Source organism: Mercenaria mercenaria, chromosome 16, assembly GCF_021730395.1.
Source record: "Mercenaria mercenaria strain notata chromosome 16, MADL_Memer_1, whole genome shotgun sequence".
Classification (NCBI taxonomy): Eukaryota; Metazoa; Mollusca; class Bivalvia; order Venerida; family Veneridae; genus Mercenaria; species Mercenaria mercenaria.
In genome coordinates this window covers 23,649,237-23,667,385 of record NC_069376.1, presented here as the reverse complement: position 1 = coordinate 23,667,385, position 18,149 = coordinate 23,649,237, and the positions used below count along the sequence as shown (strand labels likewise).

Sequence of the window (18,149 nt, the reverse complement as noted above, 5' to 3'; positions counted from 1 at the left end):
CGAGCGACTGCGTGTTTGACTGTATTTCTATTCAAAGACAGTTTTAAGTTCTACAAGATAAACCTGAAGATTTTATTATTTGCATTTATTTTGTGATAGGACAGTCTTAATGTTGTGTTACCACATTTTATACCTAAAACAGTCCAAATTCCACCAGAATGTCTACTTTTCCCATAAGAAAAACTAATTCTTTAACTATACAGTCCAAAACATTTTACAATTTGCAGAGTGAAAACTATCTGCCCTCTTTTTCCACAGGAAAGAAATAGGCACGCTGAATGACCATGCAGGAAGAAACTGATTACTGCACTAATACTATCGTCACAGATATTGCGCATTAACTTTTTTGAATCAAAATTCATATTAACTATAAATATTTTCAAAATGAAACAATCAAGAGTGACAATAAATCAAACCCACAGAGGTGTAAACTTGCAGCCAAGACATATATAAATACATGTGAATATATAGGTGTGATAGAATTGCTTGACATTAAAAACCAAAGCATTCCAAGAAGGCTAATGGGTCACACAAAATGCCTACCATCTTCAGTCAAAGGTATTTTATCAGAGCCTGAAAAATTAGCATTTCTGTGTTACTATAATTATTAGTACTTTCTATCAATAATAGAAATCACCATTATATCATTAATTCTATGACATATATCATTTTTGTTACCATTATCATTATGAATATTATTATAAATGACCAAAAAAAAACCCTCTTGTTTCCTTGTGAGAAATCACAACATATTGGCACAAGTTCTATTTTCATTAAATGTTTGCATCAGCTTTACTCGCTAAAGTACTGGCAAGCATGATATACAAAAATATATCCAGGGTTCAGGGTTATAAAGAGACCAGAGACCACTTTCAAAACTCAAGCATCTGATTGGTTAATTTCGAGCTCAATCTTGAGATTGACCAATGGCAAGGCAGCGTTCTGACACTGGTCTCCAAACTCAGTTTATAATCCTACAATCTTCTCCCAGAAGTGATTTCTGCTCTGAATGCCATAAATATTACTATATAAAAGTAATGCACACAAAAATATTAGAATTACAATATCATAATCAAGTAGGGATCAATTCGAAATGCACAAAAATATGAATGTGTTAAAAATGACCTAGTTTATACATCCCCATTTAAAAGCCAAGTATTTTTAAGTAAATATTATAATCAATGCCTATTTATTTCAAAGCTACCTGAGAATGAACATTAATTTTTTTCAAACATAATGACTCGGGGCTGCTAAGAGCTAGAACAACCTCATGTGCTTTTCTGACTTTCACTTAAATAAGCTCATTTTCTCATATAATAAACAGTCAAAATATATGAAATAAAGTTAATCTCAACTTCAAGATGTTCATTGTAAATCTTGATCATTCTTATATTTTACTGAAACAGGCAAATACTGGGACTATTAAGACTGTAAGAACTTACCAGTGTCACTCTGTAGTATTGTCTTCTCAGACATTGTGATCTTGCCCACTTGACTGTTGGTTGATGTACGGACACTGAAAGCAAGTACCACAACTTATTTATGTAGTTTTTTATTTGGGTTTAACATCACATCGACACAACCATAGGTTATATGGCAATTTTTGTGGAGAAAGACCCCAGGTGTCCTTCTGTGCCATATTACTCCACAGGCAGGTACCTGGGTAGAACCACAGACCTTCCGTTAGCCAGCTGGATGGCTTCCTCCCATGAAAAATTTAACACCCCACATGAGGCTCGAACTCACTAGTGAGAGGCCAGAGATTCAGTCAGCAACCTTAACCACTCAGCAACATCTATCTAATGTAGAGACAGTATCATACTGACACAAGGAGTATTACAACAAATTTTCAGGAGGTAAAATCACACATTTCACAACAAACTATAAAAGCAAGATCCATTAAACTGAATGTCATGAGTTTTCTCAGATATTTTCAAATGCTACCAATCAAAACAGACATTTTGAAGTGGATAAAAAATTTAATCAAATTTACCAACTCCTTTGAAAGAGATGTATAGCAAAATATAATGAAATTAAAAAACAAAGATTAAACTTGCAAACGTTTTAGCAAATCTATGGATGACTGTATCACAAGGCTATCAGTTCATGTCTTTTTAAGAAGATATTTATTATTATTATTATTATTATTATTATTATTATACCAGATTTATACAGCGCCCTTTTCATGATCAATTTCACGTTCAAAGGCGCTTTACATAGTTCAAATGCAGCCACACAGGGCGCATAATTCATCCTCTACTACTACAGACACAGAGCGTTCTGACCAGAGGGACAGAGTGAAACAAAGCCCCCGCAACAGAGAGATCAGAAATCAGATACAGGCTTGTCCGGCTAACTTAGCCTAGCTCATTGCGAATAGACAGCCTGGTTCTTTAACGTGCCCAGTGTATAGCACTGATACATGCAAGGATTGCCTGGGTTCCTGACCAGTACACCTCTAGTTGGGTGGGAAACACTGAAAGGCGTTTCTGAAAATTCCCGAGTAGCTGAAGGGGATCGAACCCCCGACCTCAGGATTGGAACGCCAGTGTGCAAACCACTGAGCTATCTGTTTAAATTCTCAGAAAGCACTAGCACATTTGATCACTTACCTCGAGTAGAGAACAGCAAACAGCCAGATACCCAGTGCCACAATAGAGCTCCAATCAAATGTCTTGCCATGACCCCATACCTGGGCACTGTCCCCTGGAGCTGGGGTTGTTACATTGAACTTGGGGTCAACAATCTGAGCCAAACTTGGGTTACATTTGGTATCTGAAAAAAAAAATATACAAAAATTATCTTTGACAAAATGAAAATTTCTGCACTACTGTCAGTTACAAAAACTGCAAAAAAAACAACTTGAAATTTCCCTTCAATGACAATAACAACATAAACAAGAGCTGTCCGTAAGACAGCGCGCTCGACTTTTCTCAGTGCTTGACTCTGAATTAGAGCTTTGCCAGTAAAAATATTCAAGTTAAAAAGGGACATAACTCTGTCAAAATTAAAATCAGAGTTATGGGAATTGTGTCTCCTGGTGTAGACTTTGATAGTAAATAACTATTTAGAGTTTCAAGTCAAAAGCTTTAATAGTAACAGAAATATTTGACTTGTAACAAAAAATTCTAAGTTAAAAAGGGGCATAATTCTGTCAAAATTCAAATTAGAGTTATGGGGATTGTTTCTCCTGGTGTAGACTGTGATGGTAAATAAGTATTTTAAGTTTCAAGTCAAAAGCTTTGATAGTAACAGAGATATTTGACTTTATCGAAATCTTTAACCAAAAATACTAAGTTAAAAAGGGGCTTAATTCTGTCAAAATTCAAATCAGAGTTATGGGAATGGTGTGTCCAGGTGTAGACTTTGATTGTAAACAACTATTTTGAGTTTCAAGTAAAAAGCTTTAATAGTAACAGAGATATTTGACTTTATCAAATTTTTTTTTAAAAGTTCTAAGTTAAAAAGGGGCATAATTCTGTCAAAATTCAAATCAGAGTTATGGGAATTGTGTGTCCTGGTGTAGACTTTGATTGTAAACAACTATTTTGAGTTTCAAGTAAATAGCTTTAGAAGTAACAGGAATATTTGACTTTATAAAAAAAAATTTAACAAAAAATTCTAAGTTAAAAAGGGGCATAATTCTGTCAAAATTCAAAGCAGAGTTATGGGGATTATTTCTCCTGGTGTAGACTTTGATAGTAAATAACTATTTTAAGTTTCAGGTCAATAGCTTTGATAGTAACAGAGATATTAGACTTTATCAAAAACTTTAATCAACGCCGACATGAGTGCAATAGCTCCACTTTTTCTTCGAAAAGTCGAGCTAATAAAGTGCAAGAACTGTATTTTTATCACTTACTTGGATTGTTGGACATAGCAGACCATGTCAGGTAGGTAACATAAGCTGTAATCACTGAAGCCTGCAGGAGACCAGATCTCGGTTGACCTGTAATATAAAATATCTTTTGAGTTACCAATACTTCTTTAATTTAACAACCTACTACTAGCACCCATCCCTAAATTTACATGGGTCAATAAGTATTTCTGCAACCAAAGGTAGCAATGATACAGCATTACAGATAACCCCGAATAATCTTAAGTATAATCTAACTCTGTTTATAGCTAGTTTTCTTATTTCACTTTTAATATACAATAAAAAAAATGTTCCCTTGTTTTCATCTTTTTTTCCGTATCAACAATACGGGTTGCTAGCAAAATACACTGGGTACAACCAATAACTTGTACGGCATTATCTTTACCTTATCCAGCTATATCTAATAAAAGTGATTATTTTCGAATGAAAATAAATCCAAAGTTATTTAGGGCAGGAATTATCTGGTTTTTTCTCGTTGTTATTTTTAGATAAATGCTATTTTTAGACAACTTGTCATTACATATGTATGCCATTTGGAATGCTTCCGTTTCAACAGCAAAACTATCTCTGACGTCACTTTATCAATTGCAAACATGGCAGATGAAACAGACACAAAATTCCCACCCACCACACCCTTCACATAATGTTTAATGTTGTATTATGGTTACAGATCTAATGGTACTACTCTCGCATGTTATTTGTAACAATAACATGTTAATGTTAATATTTAGAAAAGGGGAATCAGGTAGTGAAACCATTATCCGTGACAAAATAATTGTACTATTTCTGAATCGTATTGACTATGGAAAAAACCATGAATTACCAATAAAGACATAACGGACTTTTCCGATAATGTTTTTGTTATCGTTCTATATTTATACATGCGGATTTGTTGATTTTACAAAGATACTGCTGTCAGTTGTTTATTTTCAGACAACCAAGAGGTGATGTCAAAAACAGGTTCAGTGATGTGCAGGTTGTGGTTCTTTTCAATGTGCTTTGGACATCAATATCATATGTCAGTGACTTGATCTAACTACATCGAACGGTCTATTGCGGTACTCACTGAGTGCTTCAATTTGAACTATTACTGAATCAGTTCTAGACATTATCGATCTAACACGGAGTTTAGACTTGCATAACATTGCAAAATCTTCAAGGCAGTTTTGATCTGCCAGTCTTGCTACACCAGATGGTAGTTATACCTTCATCAGGAGAACTATTTAAAGCAGATGTATGGAAATTAAACTTAGGGACAACTCTTGCCAGCGACTATGCCTATTTACATACAGGTGATACCTCGTCTATTTGAACTACCAGTACTATTGACTGAATTCCAGATATTATCGGTCTACTACAGATTTAGATTCACTTTTAAAACATTTCAAGATCTTGCGGGAAGGCAGCTGTGAACTGTCAGACTGGCTACATCAGATTGTAGTTATACCTTCATCAGGAGAACAATTTACATCAGATGCATCGAAATAAACTTTAGGTGAAAATGAAGGTTTCAGTTATTGCATCTATAATCGATGGACGACACATGCTAGTGCGTATGCCTGTTTACATATAGATGGTCCATATTTCAACTAATTGAACTACTGCTGACACAGTTGACATTATCGGTCAAATACAGATTTTAGATTCGCTTAACATAAGAATGGGAATGCAGTTTTGATCTGTCAGACTTGATTTATGATGTACTACAGATTGTAACATAAATATACTTCCTTTTTTACGAGCTATCAGGAGAACAATTGACACCAAATGTATGGAGGTGAAACTCTAAGTGGAATTGAAAGCTTTGTGGAAGTTTTAACTATTGAATCTATAATTTGTCATTCAGTGTGTTAACAAGGGACAACACAGTTGGTGATTTCCGTGTATATATATAGATATATATATATATCATAAAGAAAACAAACAGAAGTGTTATTTTGAAGCATTGACATAGTCAGGTGTACTCCTTATCAATTAAACAAACTTGATTGTAAACATTGATGGTTAACTGAAAGGAATCCATGCTAGAAATAATGACAAAATACAATACATTACACATATTAGTAGCCCTGACCAACCTATAAACTGGGTCAGTTTAGCCTATTTTCCAAGTACAACCACACTGTTGACCCATTTAAATTTCAAATGTGAAGTCATTGATTATTGTTTATAAAAACTAGTTTTGTTATTCAGTTTGTTACATCTTTACATTCTATTTCTGTTATTGTATTATTATATCAGCTGACCTAATCGTTTAATGTAATCCAACGCTTTCCCTTACTTTTCTCATTAAAAGATTTTTTTTAGGGTTTTGGTGCGCGGATTTCAAATTGCATGTATTCTTTTAGCATTTGTAGTTATAAATGACTTAAAAGAACAGTCAACACGAAGGTGTTTGTTAACTTTTGTATTGCACAATAATGCTAGTTTAATCATAATTTATTCCAAGAAAAAAATTCTTGTCGCATCTTTATTAGGGATTCTGACTGCTGGGGATTGGCCATGCATTTGCACATTGATCAACATCTTCTTTTATGGTCTGTAAATGCTGTATGGAATATTCATGAAAGAGGATGTTCGAATATGTAAACATTCTTTTTTGTTAGGTAAATATTCTAGCAATTACTTGGCTGGGTTGTAGGTCTTACTTAGGTGGAATATTCTTCAATCTGGTGAAGTTGCTGGAGTACATTTCAAAATTTAGTTTTTTCTGTGAGCACTGGGTTTTGCCCACAAGCTGTTGCTAGGCTTGGTATCTCCTATGTGTCTCTTTGGCATTGTAAATTTCCTTTCGATAGGACCGAATATTGATATAGTGTTCACAGAAAAATGCTAGTGTCTGTGTCGTATTGTATGGCAGAAATATTTGTAAATTATTGTACGTGTATTGTACACGGCTGAAATATTGGTAAATTATTTACGTGTTTTGTACACGGCAAACATATTGCTAGTCCGTATTGTGCACAGCTGAAATATTGCTAAATTATTTACGTGTATTGTACACGGCAAAAATATTGCTAGTCTGTATGGTGCACAGCTGAAATATTGCTAAATTATTTACGTGTATTGTACACAGCAGATATATTGCTAGTCCGTAGTGTGCACGGCAGAAGTATTGCTAATTTATTATACGTGTATTGTGCACGGCAGAAATATTGCTAATTTATTATACGTGTATTGTACACGGCAGAAATATTGCTAGTCCGTATTGTGCACGGCAGAAGTATTGCTAATTTATTATACATGTATTGTACACGGCAGACATATTGCTAGTCCGTATTTTGCAAGGTAGAAATGTTGCTAAATCAGTGTACTTTTGTTGTATTGCTAATCCATATTGTATGGCTGAAATGGGTGTGAAATTATGGTACGTATATTGTACATGACAAAGTGCAGTGTACACGGCAGAAATATAGCTATTGTCCGGATAGATATATATATAGCGCCGCAGAAATTTTGCGTAAAGTTTTTTCAAGTGTGCAGGCATGATTGGTCCTCGGTTGTTAGAATTTTCATTACATTGTCTTTCCTGGGTCATTTTATGCGACAAAATTCAGGCTTATATTTAGACAGAAAGATGCGGCCATAAATTATCCAAACTTATTAAATTGTCAATGAATAATTTGCATAACCTGAAGTGATATTGAATCACCAATTTGTAAATGAAATATTTGTCAGTGTTTGAGAAATTAAAAGGAAGTGTATTTCAGAATTTGTGTTTATTATTATTCTTATGATTCATAATTCTGGTCCTTAAATAATCACTCTACGATAATAATTTTCATAAGACTTGTGACTTTAATCAAAACTTGGACAAGTATTAGAACACTTGGGGTATCTGTCACTGATTTAAATAATACTTCACCTGTAATATCTTATATTATTATACCTCTCTTTTGTCTACAATGATAAAATTCCATTACCCGAGAAGGAGATATTTTGACTATCAAAAACATTTTCAACCTTTTTGACACGTGACCAAGCGAAAGTGAATGTCAAGTCATGTGACCACGCTGATATTTTGAATGTCACATAAGGGCAATTAACTGCTTCAATTTTTCAGCCAAATGATTGCCTCCCTTGTACAGATATAGTAGCAACGTCACAATTCAATGTAACCGCACAGGCGATTACTGCGCTAAAGATGAAACTATTAAAAACATTTTAAAACTTTTTATGTATTAAATTTTGTTTGGTAAAATAAAACAAGAGGGCCATGATGGCCCTATATCGCTCACCTGTTATCATTGCACTTAAGGACAAGTCTTCAAGGTCAAAAGATCATAATAGAAATCAATCAAAAGAATTATGAGAAAATATAGTTGAAATTTTCTTTAAGTAACTTTAAAAACAAGATTTGAAAACTTTTTGTCGAGGTCCACTAGGCAATGCTACATGTCAAATATCTAAGCTCTTCTGGTTTATTTTTAGAAAATTTTGAAGATTTTTCTATGTATAATCAAGTAACCCCATGGGGCAGGGTCAATTTGACCCCAGGGGTCATGATTTGAATAAATTTTGTAAAAGTCTAACAGGCAATGCTACATGTCAAATATCTAAGATCTAGGCCTTCTGGTTTATTTTTAGAATTATTTTTTAAGATTTTCCTATGTAAATTCAAGTGACCCCTAGGGCGGAGTCAATTTTGACCCCGGGGGACAAGGTTTGAACAAATTTTGTAGAGGTCTACTAGGCAATGCCACATGTCAAATATCGAGTCTCTAGGCCTTCTAGTTTATTTTTAGAAAATTTTTGAAGATTTTCCTATGTAAAATCAAGTGACCCCTGGGGCGGGGTCAATTTTGACCCAGGGGGTCATGATATGAAATTTTTTTTGTAGAGGTCCACTAGGTAATGCTACATGTGAAATATCTAAGCTCTAGGCCTTTTGGTTTATTTTTAGAAAACTTTTGAAGATTTTCCTATGTAAAGTCAAGTGACACCTAGGGCGGGGTCAATTTTGACCCCTGGGTCATAATTTGAACAACTTTAGTAGAGGTCCACTAGGCAATGCTACATGTCAAATATCTAAGCTCTAGGGCTTCTGGTTTTTGAGAAGAAGATTTTTTAAATATTTTCCTATGTAAAATCAAGTGACCCCTGGGGCGGGGTCAATTTTGACCCCGGGGGCCTTGATTTGAACAAATTTTGTAGAGGTCCACTAGGCAATGCTACATGTGAAATATCTAAGCTCTAGGCCTTCTGGTTTATTTTTAGAAAAATTTTTGAAGATTTTCCTATGTAAAATCAAGTGACCCCTGGGGCGGGGTCAATTTTGTCCCCAGGGTCATGATTTGAACAATTTTAGTAGAGGTCCACTTGGCAATGCTACATGTCAAATATCTAAGCTCTAAGGCTTCTGGTTTCTGAGAAGAAGATTTTTTAAGATTTTCTTATGTAAAATCAAGTGACCCCTGGGGCGGGGTCAATTTTGACCCCGGGGTCATGATTTGAACAAATTTGGTAGAGGTCCAATAGGCAATGCTTCACACCAAATATCTAAGCTCTAGGGCTTCTGGTTTTTGAGAAGAAGATTTTTAAAGTTTTTCCTTTCGGTTGCCATGGCAACCAGTGTTCTGCATGGAATTCAATTCTTTGAACAATTTTGAAAGGGGGCCATCCAAGGAACATCCCTGTGAAGTTTCATCAAAATTGGCCTGTTGGTTTAGGAGGAAATGTTGTTTAAAGGAAAGTGTGGACGGACGTACAACGGACGGACGGACAGACGCCGGACGGTGAGCGATCACAATACCTCACCCTGAGCACTTTGTGCTCAGGTGAGCTAATAAATATCATATGGCAGCGTGTGCGACACTGATATTGTCAACCCTCAAAACAGAATGTCACCACTCGGCTTTTGCCTCAGGTGACATAAACATCAATCACCCAATAAAGTTTGTGTTCTTAATTTAATGGCCAGAAACTGTTTTCAGTTTCAATGTCATTGAGAGCTTTACAACAGATGTACTAACCCCAAAAAGAATGGTGGTCATCTAATGACTAATGGAAATTATTGTATGAAGTGTGACATCTGTAACTATGACCTTGACTTACTGACCGAAAAAGCAATAAGTTTATTCTACTGACCACAGACATATTATCCTATGAAGTCTGAAAACATAAGCCACAAGCATTAAGCTAATGAGCAGTAATCATTTTCTTTTTATTATCTTGGCTTTAACACTACAGAATTTTACATTCCAAGCGAGGTTTCAAACTCACAGTGGTGAGGGGCAAAATTCAAAGACAATTACTCTGACCGTGACCTTTTTGCCAAAAAAAAAAGACTCATCTACTGCCCACATGCAACCATACTGTTACGCTGATGATAGCAAGTCAAAATTTTTAACCAGTTATTACTCAAAAGTGAAAACCCAAATGGTCTACTGATTGCTTTACCCACCAGCAAACAGACTACAGACCGACTAGCATGAGCAAAACAAAATATTCCTCCTTCGAAAAAATAAAACTGTCCATTAAAACAATAAGTAAGTTGCAACATAATAATCAAAACAAAGTATTATTTTAAAAGATCACTAGACATCTTCAAAATGGACATCAATTAAAAATTCTTATCAGTCAAAAAAAATTACCATAGATTAGATGAAAAACTTAAATATTTTAGATATAAATTTTAATTGATTTATAATTTTCTAATTCTGACATATTCTTATGAACATGCATAAAAGTTTAAGTATTTACATTCCTGTATCCTTGGAAGAATAGAGAGCACTGACACAGCAACACACAGAATCATGTTGAAACTGACAAAGAACTTGTGCAGTCCACATTCACCATCCTGCAACATACATATTTACAACAATAAAACCAATGCTGGGTGGAGTATAGACAGTCTGAATGTGGGCAGGATCTTTGACTTCTTATAGTTTTCCTTACAATAACTGGGTCTTCTGACATAAATTGCCGAGAAAGTCTTTAGCTCCAAAATCCTAAAAACTACCCGAGTTTAACACTATAAATCAACAATATTTCAGTTTATGCCTGAAAGTTCATGTATCCTTATGACTTAAACATCCTTTTGATGAACTGCAAGATCCAGCTCAAACTGAAAGTCATGGCTTTGAAAATCACTGAGGTTCATTAGTTATATTAAATATTTGGTAATCAAACCCAGCCGAGTTAAAAAATAAGTTAATCATATTACACTACCTTGGCATAGAATATGTAGAATAATATTATCCCAGTCAGTGACACCAGGTAGAAGATGACAGTGAAAAACAACAGCCCTGCAAAGTAAGAAAGTATCAATCCTGAAAATTCATATAACATACTTTGGGATATTTTCGTCATGGTTAATTTTTCACCTTTTTGCCACCCATATGAAGTGGCGAAAATATAACGCTTAAAAATATACCTATGTCCAAAATCTGACACCATAGAAACGTTAACACTACAATACCTGCTTATCTGACTATTGACTGCAAATACCTGACATGGGATATAAAAGGATAATTGCTTTTGCATTACCTGTATTGTTACAAAAAGTCAAACCTGAGATTTTCTCACCTTGACCAATTTTTATTAAATCTATTGAATACGTGTAGTTGATAATCGGCAGTAAGAATTTCGATACACTTACTGTACATGGTTGTCACAGTGTGAAAACAAACATTTCTATTCTCAAATACTTTCAACCAAAAGAAAAAAGTTTTTCTACCATTAGAAAAAAGCAGTGAGGACTTGTATGTTTTTAAATTGAGAGACAGTACGGCAAAAAGAAATTTTAGACGTTCATGAACATTTTAACGAATTTTATTGCTTTAATATTTTTATACAATTTGCTATATATTTCAGTATGTATATACCAGATATAATAAAGTCACATGTACGCAGTTTGTGTTGTTGGATAATCGCAGAAAAGTAACCTCCCTTGGATACTCTTCAAAAATATTGGTATTAAATGTTGTTGGATTTTGATGAAATTTTCGGGCAAACTTTCGCCACCTATGTAAGATGGCGAAAAATACATATTTCAAAATAAACCCACTACATTTTGGGTTAAAAGGGCGGAAATTCGCCGACACGAAAATATCCCAAAGTATGGTACTGCTCTTGAGCACGAATTTTTTTGTCTTATATTAACAGCAAAGCCTGTCATAATGCTCTAGGGATAACATAAAGGACAGTCAAATTCCTTTTCTTCTCTGTTCTCATTTTCAGAAATTCATCATCTGACATCTATATGCTTTATTTTCTGCATAAAATTTAAACAACTGTAGTGTTGCTTGACCGCACATCTCAAAAACAAAGGCACTTGACTGTGTCAGCAAAATTTTTAGACATCATCACCTAGGCAGCAAACTGAAAGGCTGTGTATGCGTATATATATAAATTCTGCTAGCTACATGATGCCTGCAAATTTCACACTAAATGGAATCCCCAGTTTCCTTTTTATAATGGAAAACCCTTCTTCAGAAATCAAATACACTTCTTTTTTATTTCACATATATTAATGAAAACAACAATTTTCAACAAAATTTAATCAATTTACATACTGATAATATCAAATATGTGCCAAAAATGTGTCTTTTGTGAATCATGTGTGAGTTAAGTCATTTTAGATCTTACCATAGTAGTAACACTTTGAATCTGTTTCCTCGTATTTCTCTACCCAGCTCTCACTCCAGCCGTGTGCAAAGTCAATCAACAAGATAAGCTGTATCAGTATAAACAGGAACGCGCCAATCAAACCAATCCACATCCAGGCTATAAATAAATCAATCAACATGATAAAGTAATATAACACATTGTCAATCAAAGAAATCACCAAAAAAAAACTGATTTAGTAAAAATGGCTGTTTGAAAGCAATTTGTTCACACATTTTAGGAGGAAAATTTGTTCTCTAAAACAAGAGGGCCATGAAGGTCCTGTATTGCTCACCTGACCTACTGACCTAAAGATCATCAAGATTAACATTCTGACCAAGTTTCATTAAGATATGGTCATAAATGTGGCCTCTAAAGTCTTAACTAGCTATTCCTTTAATTTGACCCCGTGACCTAGTTTCTGACCCGACATGACCCAGATTCAAACTTGACCTAAAGATCATCAAGTTTAACATTCTGACTAAGTTTCATGAAGATACAGTCATAAATATGGCCTCTAGAGTGTTAACAAGCTTTTCCTTTGATTTGACCTGGTGACCTAGTTTTTGACCCCACCTAACCAAGATTTGATCTTCAGCTATAGATCATCAAGATTAACATTTTGACCAAGTTTCATTAAGATATGGTCATAAATGTGGCCTCTAAAGTGTAAACTAGCTTTTCCTTTGATTTGACCGGGTGACTTGTTTTTCATCCTACATGACTCAGATTCAAACTGGACCTTAAGATCATCAATATTAACATTCTGACCAAGTTTCATGAAGATACAGTCATAAATGCCACATCTACAGTGTTAACAAGCTTTTCTTTTGATTTGACCTGGTGACCTAGTTTTTGAACCCAGATGACCCAATATCGAATTTGTCCAAGACTTTATTGAGGATAACAAACTGACCAAGTTTCATTAAGATTGGGCCAAAATTGTGACCTCTAGAGTGTTAACAAGCTTTTCCTTTGATTTGACCTGGTGACCTAGTTTTTGACCCCAGATGACCCAATATCGAACTCGTCCAAGATTTTATTAAGGGTAACATTCTGATCAAGTTTCATTAAGACTGTAGCATAAATGTGACCTCTAGAGTGTTAACAAGCTTTTCCTTTGATTTGACCTAGTGACCTAGTTTCTGATCCCAGATGACCCAATATCGAACTCGTCCAAGATTTTATTGAGGGTAACATTCTGACCAAGCTTCATTAAGATTGAGCCAAAACTGTGACCTCTAGAGTGTTAACAAGCTTTTCCTTCAATTTGACCCGGTGACCTAGTTTTTGACCCCAGATGATCCAATATCGAACTCAAAGATTTTATTGAGGGTAACATTCTGACAAAGTTTCATTAAGATTGGGCCAAAATTGTGACCTCTAGAGTGTTAACAAGCTTTCCCTTTGATTTGACCTGGTGACCTAGTTTTTGACCCCAGATGACCCAATATCAAACTCGTCCAAGATTTTATTAAGGGTAACATTCTGAACAAGTTTCATTAAGATTGGGCCAAAAATGTGACCTCTAGAGTGTTAACAAGCTTTTCCTTTGATCTGACCTGGTGACCTAGTTTTTGAACCCAGATGACCCAATGTAAAATTCGTCCAAGATTTTATTGTGGGTAACATTCTGACCAAGTTTCATTAAGATTGGGCCAAAATTGTGACCTCTAGAGTGTTAACAAGCTTTTCCTTTGATTTGACCTGGTGACCTAGTTTTTGACCCCAGATGACTTAATATCGAACTAGTCCAAGATTTTATTGAGGGTAACATTCTGACCAAGTTTCATTAAGATTTGGCCAAAAATGTGACCTCTAGAGTGTTAACAGTCAAATTGTTGATGACGGACAGACGACGACGGACAACGAACACAGGGCACTTCATGCTCAGGTGAGCTAAAAAACAAGACAAAATAAGGATGCTGTGCAAATGACCAGTTGTACAACCTTACTGACATATGAACTTAATAAAATAACCCTATAAATTACAAAACTATTGTGCAAATAGGAAATAAACAGTTGTAAAAGCTTTTAAATAATGAAGAAAATCAAAATCTTCTTGCTTATTCATCAATATGTAATAAATATTTTCGCTCATTTTATCAAATTCATTGTCATATATACATTCTAAGTCAAATTTGTTGGAAATGAACATGTTGAAAAATTTCACCCATGAGTTACTTTAATATCATCCTAATTCTAAGTGAAGAACAAATTATATCAAATGAATCTGTTTGCTATTTTTTCACTGTGCATAAGAATAGAAGCACAAGCCTGTACTCCCATTTTCAGGTTTATGTAACTGTCCACTGAATATGCTTTTCATATACAGTAACTAGCGTTATAAATGAAACCTTTCCTGAGATTTCTGTAAATGTATTCCAAGGACATATCAGGTTATCTTATTCATCATTAAAAATTCAGCTGATTGTTATTCAAACTTACTGTAAATTAATTATTTGATTTCATGTTTACAAGGATATGAAGGAACATGTAAAGCACTGGAAAAAAGCCGAGCACTGATTCCACCGCACTAAAGTTTGACGACTCCAGGCCAGATATACATACTTTTTGAATTTCGAGATATGTGTGACACAAGTTTTGCCTTAAGGATGGACAAAGGCAAATCGAAGTGACCACCTTTTTAACATTTTCCTGCCTATATTGATGTTACATAATTCAATCAACTAAAATTACGATTTTCAGACTTCTAACTTAAGTCACCAGCTGTTAAAAAAAAACACTTTCAACATGTTCGAGAGTCCAAATAAAATGTAACACACACCTTTCCCAAAGTCACCTCTTGGAATAAAGAAAGCTCCCACACAGATACCAATCAAAATTAGTACCTTGAACAGCCAAAATCTGAAACATAAAACATATCTCTAGTATTATCTATAGCAGTCTGGGTTTTTTCAGTAAGTTCAGATGACCCATACCCTCTGCTTTGGTAATTTTAGCAGTATTTTGATCAAAATTGGGCAATTTTTCAGTTATCCACCATATATTAATAGCAACAGCGTAACATTGAAATCATCCAACAAACATCTATATCTTTCATTCTTACTTTTGTGATCTTTCTTATTAAATTTGCTGTACTTCTTTGTACTAAAAGGTTTTTTTTACCACAAGTTTTCGCAAATTTGTCTCAAATTTCATTATTTGGGGGAAAAAAAGACATTTTTTCAATTTGGGAATACATTTGTGTATGACCAAATTATGACTATAAAATTAGCTAAAACAACACCCAGTATCAATAACACAACAATATCTATGCCAGTTTTAAATATCAGTTTCAAAACTACCAACTGCTGATATGCTTAGAACTGAATGTTAAGCGTTTAATGTAAACTGAGTATTCCAAATACTACTGCATGTGTTCTGAAATTCCTGTTTGAATTATGCGATTCATTTGCATATTTCTCAATTACAGAAAATTGCCCAGTTATGTGTCATGATGAGGATAGCCCTAAATTTCAAAAAATCCATTTTGTATCTTATCTTCAAGTCCTTTCCATAATCTCTATGCCTGCAGATCATCAGTCTAGTATAGATCTGCTTTTCTCGCTACACTTGATTCTTGTTCAATGGACCTGTAACAATGTTGGCCTGAAAGATGCGTGAGTATTTTCTTCCAACTTCCTGCTTGAGCCTGAGGAGCTTATACACCTTACACATTGGTCTCCACATTCTTCAATCAGCTCAATTAATAAACCATTGAGTCTTGGTTTAGCTAGCTCAACCAGTTCACTTACCCATTTTGGATTTTGGAGCGAGGATCCTTCGAGGAGTTCACACTGATCATGATAAGACAGAACAGAAAGAAGAATGCGGCCATTGAGAAGCAGACCCGATACACGGCCAGGTATCCTACAACCTCATCACACTGCTGTTCCTTCAGTAACTGAGTGTTCCATACATGCTCTCCAACAAAACTTTTACATAACCCTGGGATCTAGTATAAACAAACAAACATATAACAGGCCATTAAAGAGGAGCCACTCTGTTTGAGCCATTTGCTACAAAGTCATGAAAGTGACTCACTTTTTTCATGTGGCTCTTAAAATGAGATTTCTTACAAAATGTACATAAAATCTTATTAATGCAAATTCTACACTGATTCGATTGAAAGTTGCTCAAAAAGTGCAGGCACTGATCTGCTTACAGAATAACTTATCATCTCTACACTACAGTAAGTTACACTTATTACAAGAAAGGACTGATCTGCATCTGTCCAAATCTATACTCAGATGTTGTATATGAACACGGCAATTTTCGCACTTTTGTAAGAACAAGTTCTACATGTATACAACTACTGCAGTTCATACATCCAGTAATACAAAATTGATAAAACATTTTTCTCCCTTGTAACAACTGTGTAATAAACTTGAAGTACTTTTAAACAGTGTTTCCAAGAAAAAGTGCTACAATAGAAATATTACATACATCATCTAGCTTGTCTCTTAAGCCAGGAGCCAACATTACGGCAGCTACAACGGTTCCAACAAGGAGCATGAAAGAGTAAGCAATTCTTGTTGATGTTGAGTTCTTGCATGATGGACAGGCGGCACAACACAGACTGCAAGCTGCACTCCCCACACAACATGCCAACTGAAAAAAAACACAGGTTGAGTTTTTATACATGTACTCTGTGTGTGTAAAACTCTGGAAGCTAGACAATTTGACCTCAAGATAGTTTAAAAACAGGAGATTATTTAGACCCTATAAAAATTATTTCTACCCAAACTCCTTGGACAGTTTAAACCCAACTTGCATATCATATAATGTGTATTACACAATGTGTTTGAAACTGCCATAATTATATAATAAATCTAACACAGTAATATTTGCTCAAAAAACTAATAAGTACACAGAAAGAGTCTTAATCATAACACATTCTTACTTATTATCATGACCAGACAGACAGACAGACAAACAGAGTCTTTTCATCACGCCAACCAGTATGTTTAATATTCTGTAAACCAAATTTATACTAGATTTTTTCAGCATGACCCTGTCTAGCCCAACTACTTGTGCATAAAGGGCTCTTTGATATATAGAGACTATAAGGCCCTCCACGCACAACCCACTTACCATTCAAAACAATGCAAAAAGTTTTCCTTCTATTTGTATAAAACCAGCGATACAAATCACATCGCTAACTTTAGAGGCTTCAAATGCACATTTAAACCCAATCATTCATACTAAAACCTCCATTTTGTAGGCAAAACACTTTTAAACTCCATGTCCAGTGCTTTAAGGGTATAGCTGATAGCTAACTAATAATTTCCTGCATTCTAATTTAAAGAAATGAAATTTAGAATTTTTATTTCTGTATGTAAGACAGAAAACTGCTATTCTTTCCAAACATTCAGCTTTTATTGCCTTGTAATAGAAATTTGTGAGTACACTCTTCTAGAGTGAGGCATTACTGAAGATGATGATGAACTTCATGTGTATTTTCCCTCCATGCCATTGTTTACATAAGTGCTGATTTAGGGTGTACAGGATAGCTTTGGTCATTTTTCCATTATTAGTTTAAAATCCACATCTAAAACTTCCCAAGATTTTTTACTATATTAATCAGAATAATAAATAATGTTTTCTCTTTATATAAAAATAATGGCTAATATTGTACACTGCCGCTTAACCTTACTCATTT

The 18,149-nt window shown here is 34.6% G+C and overlaps 1 protein-coding gene across 4 annotated transcripts in view; it reads right to left on the bottom strand.

Annotated features, from left to right (window-relative positions):
• The window catches only part of LOC123540867 (serine incorporator 1-like), a 34,013-nt gene that overhangs the window by 8,339 nt on the left and 7,525 nt on the right, over window positions 1-18,149 (bottom strand). For 3 of the 4 annotated variants that reach the window (XM_053526383.1, XM_045326184.2, XM_045326185.2), the window contains exons 2-10: window positions 16,934-17,098; window positions 16,243-16,442; window positions 15,273-15,352; window positions 12,467-12,604; window positions 11,048-11,124; window positions 10,580-10,676; window positions 3,863-3,949; window positions 2,613-2,775; window positions 1,443-1,516 (exon numbers count right to left, since the gene is read on the bottom strand). In XM_053526383.1, coding sequence (XP_053382358.1) covers window positions 1,443-1,516; window positions 2,613-2,775; window positions 3,863-3,949; window positions 10,580-10,676; window positions 11,048-11,124; window positions 12,467-12,604; window positions 15,273-15,352; window positions 16,243-16,442; window positions 16,934-17,098 — 1,081 coding nt within the window. Of the gene's footprint in view, window positions 1-543; window positions 574-1,442; window positions 1,517-2,612; window positions 2,776-3,862; window positions 3,950-10,579; window positions 10,677-11,047; window positions 11,125-12,466; window positions 12,605-15,272; window positions 15,353-16,242; window positions 16,443-16,933; window positions 17,099-18,149 lie in introns of all 4 variants that reach the window. The other variant, XM_045326183.2, reaches the window with a different exon arrangement.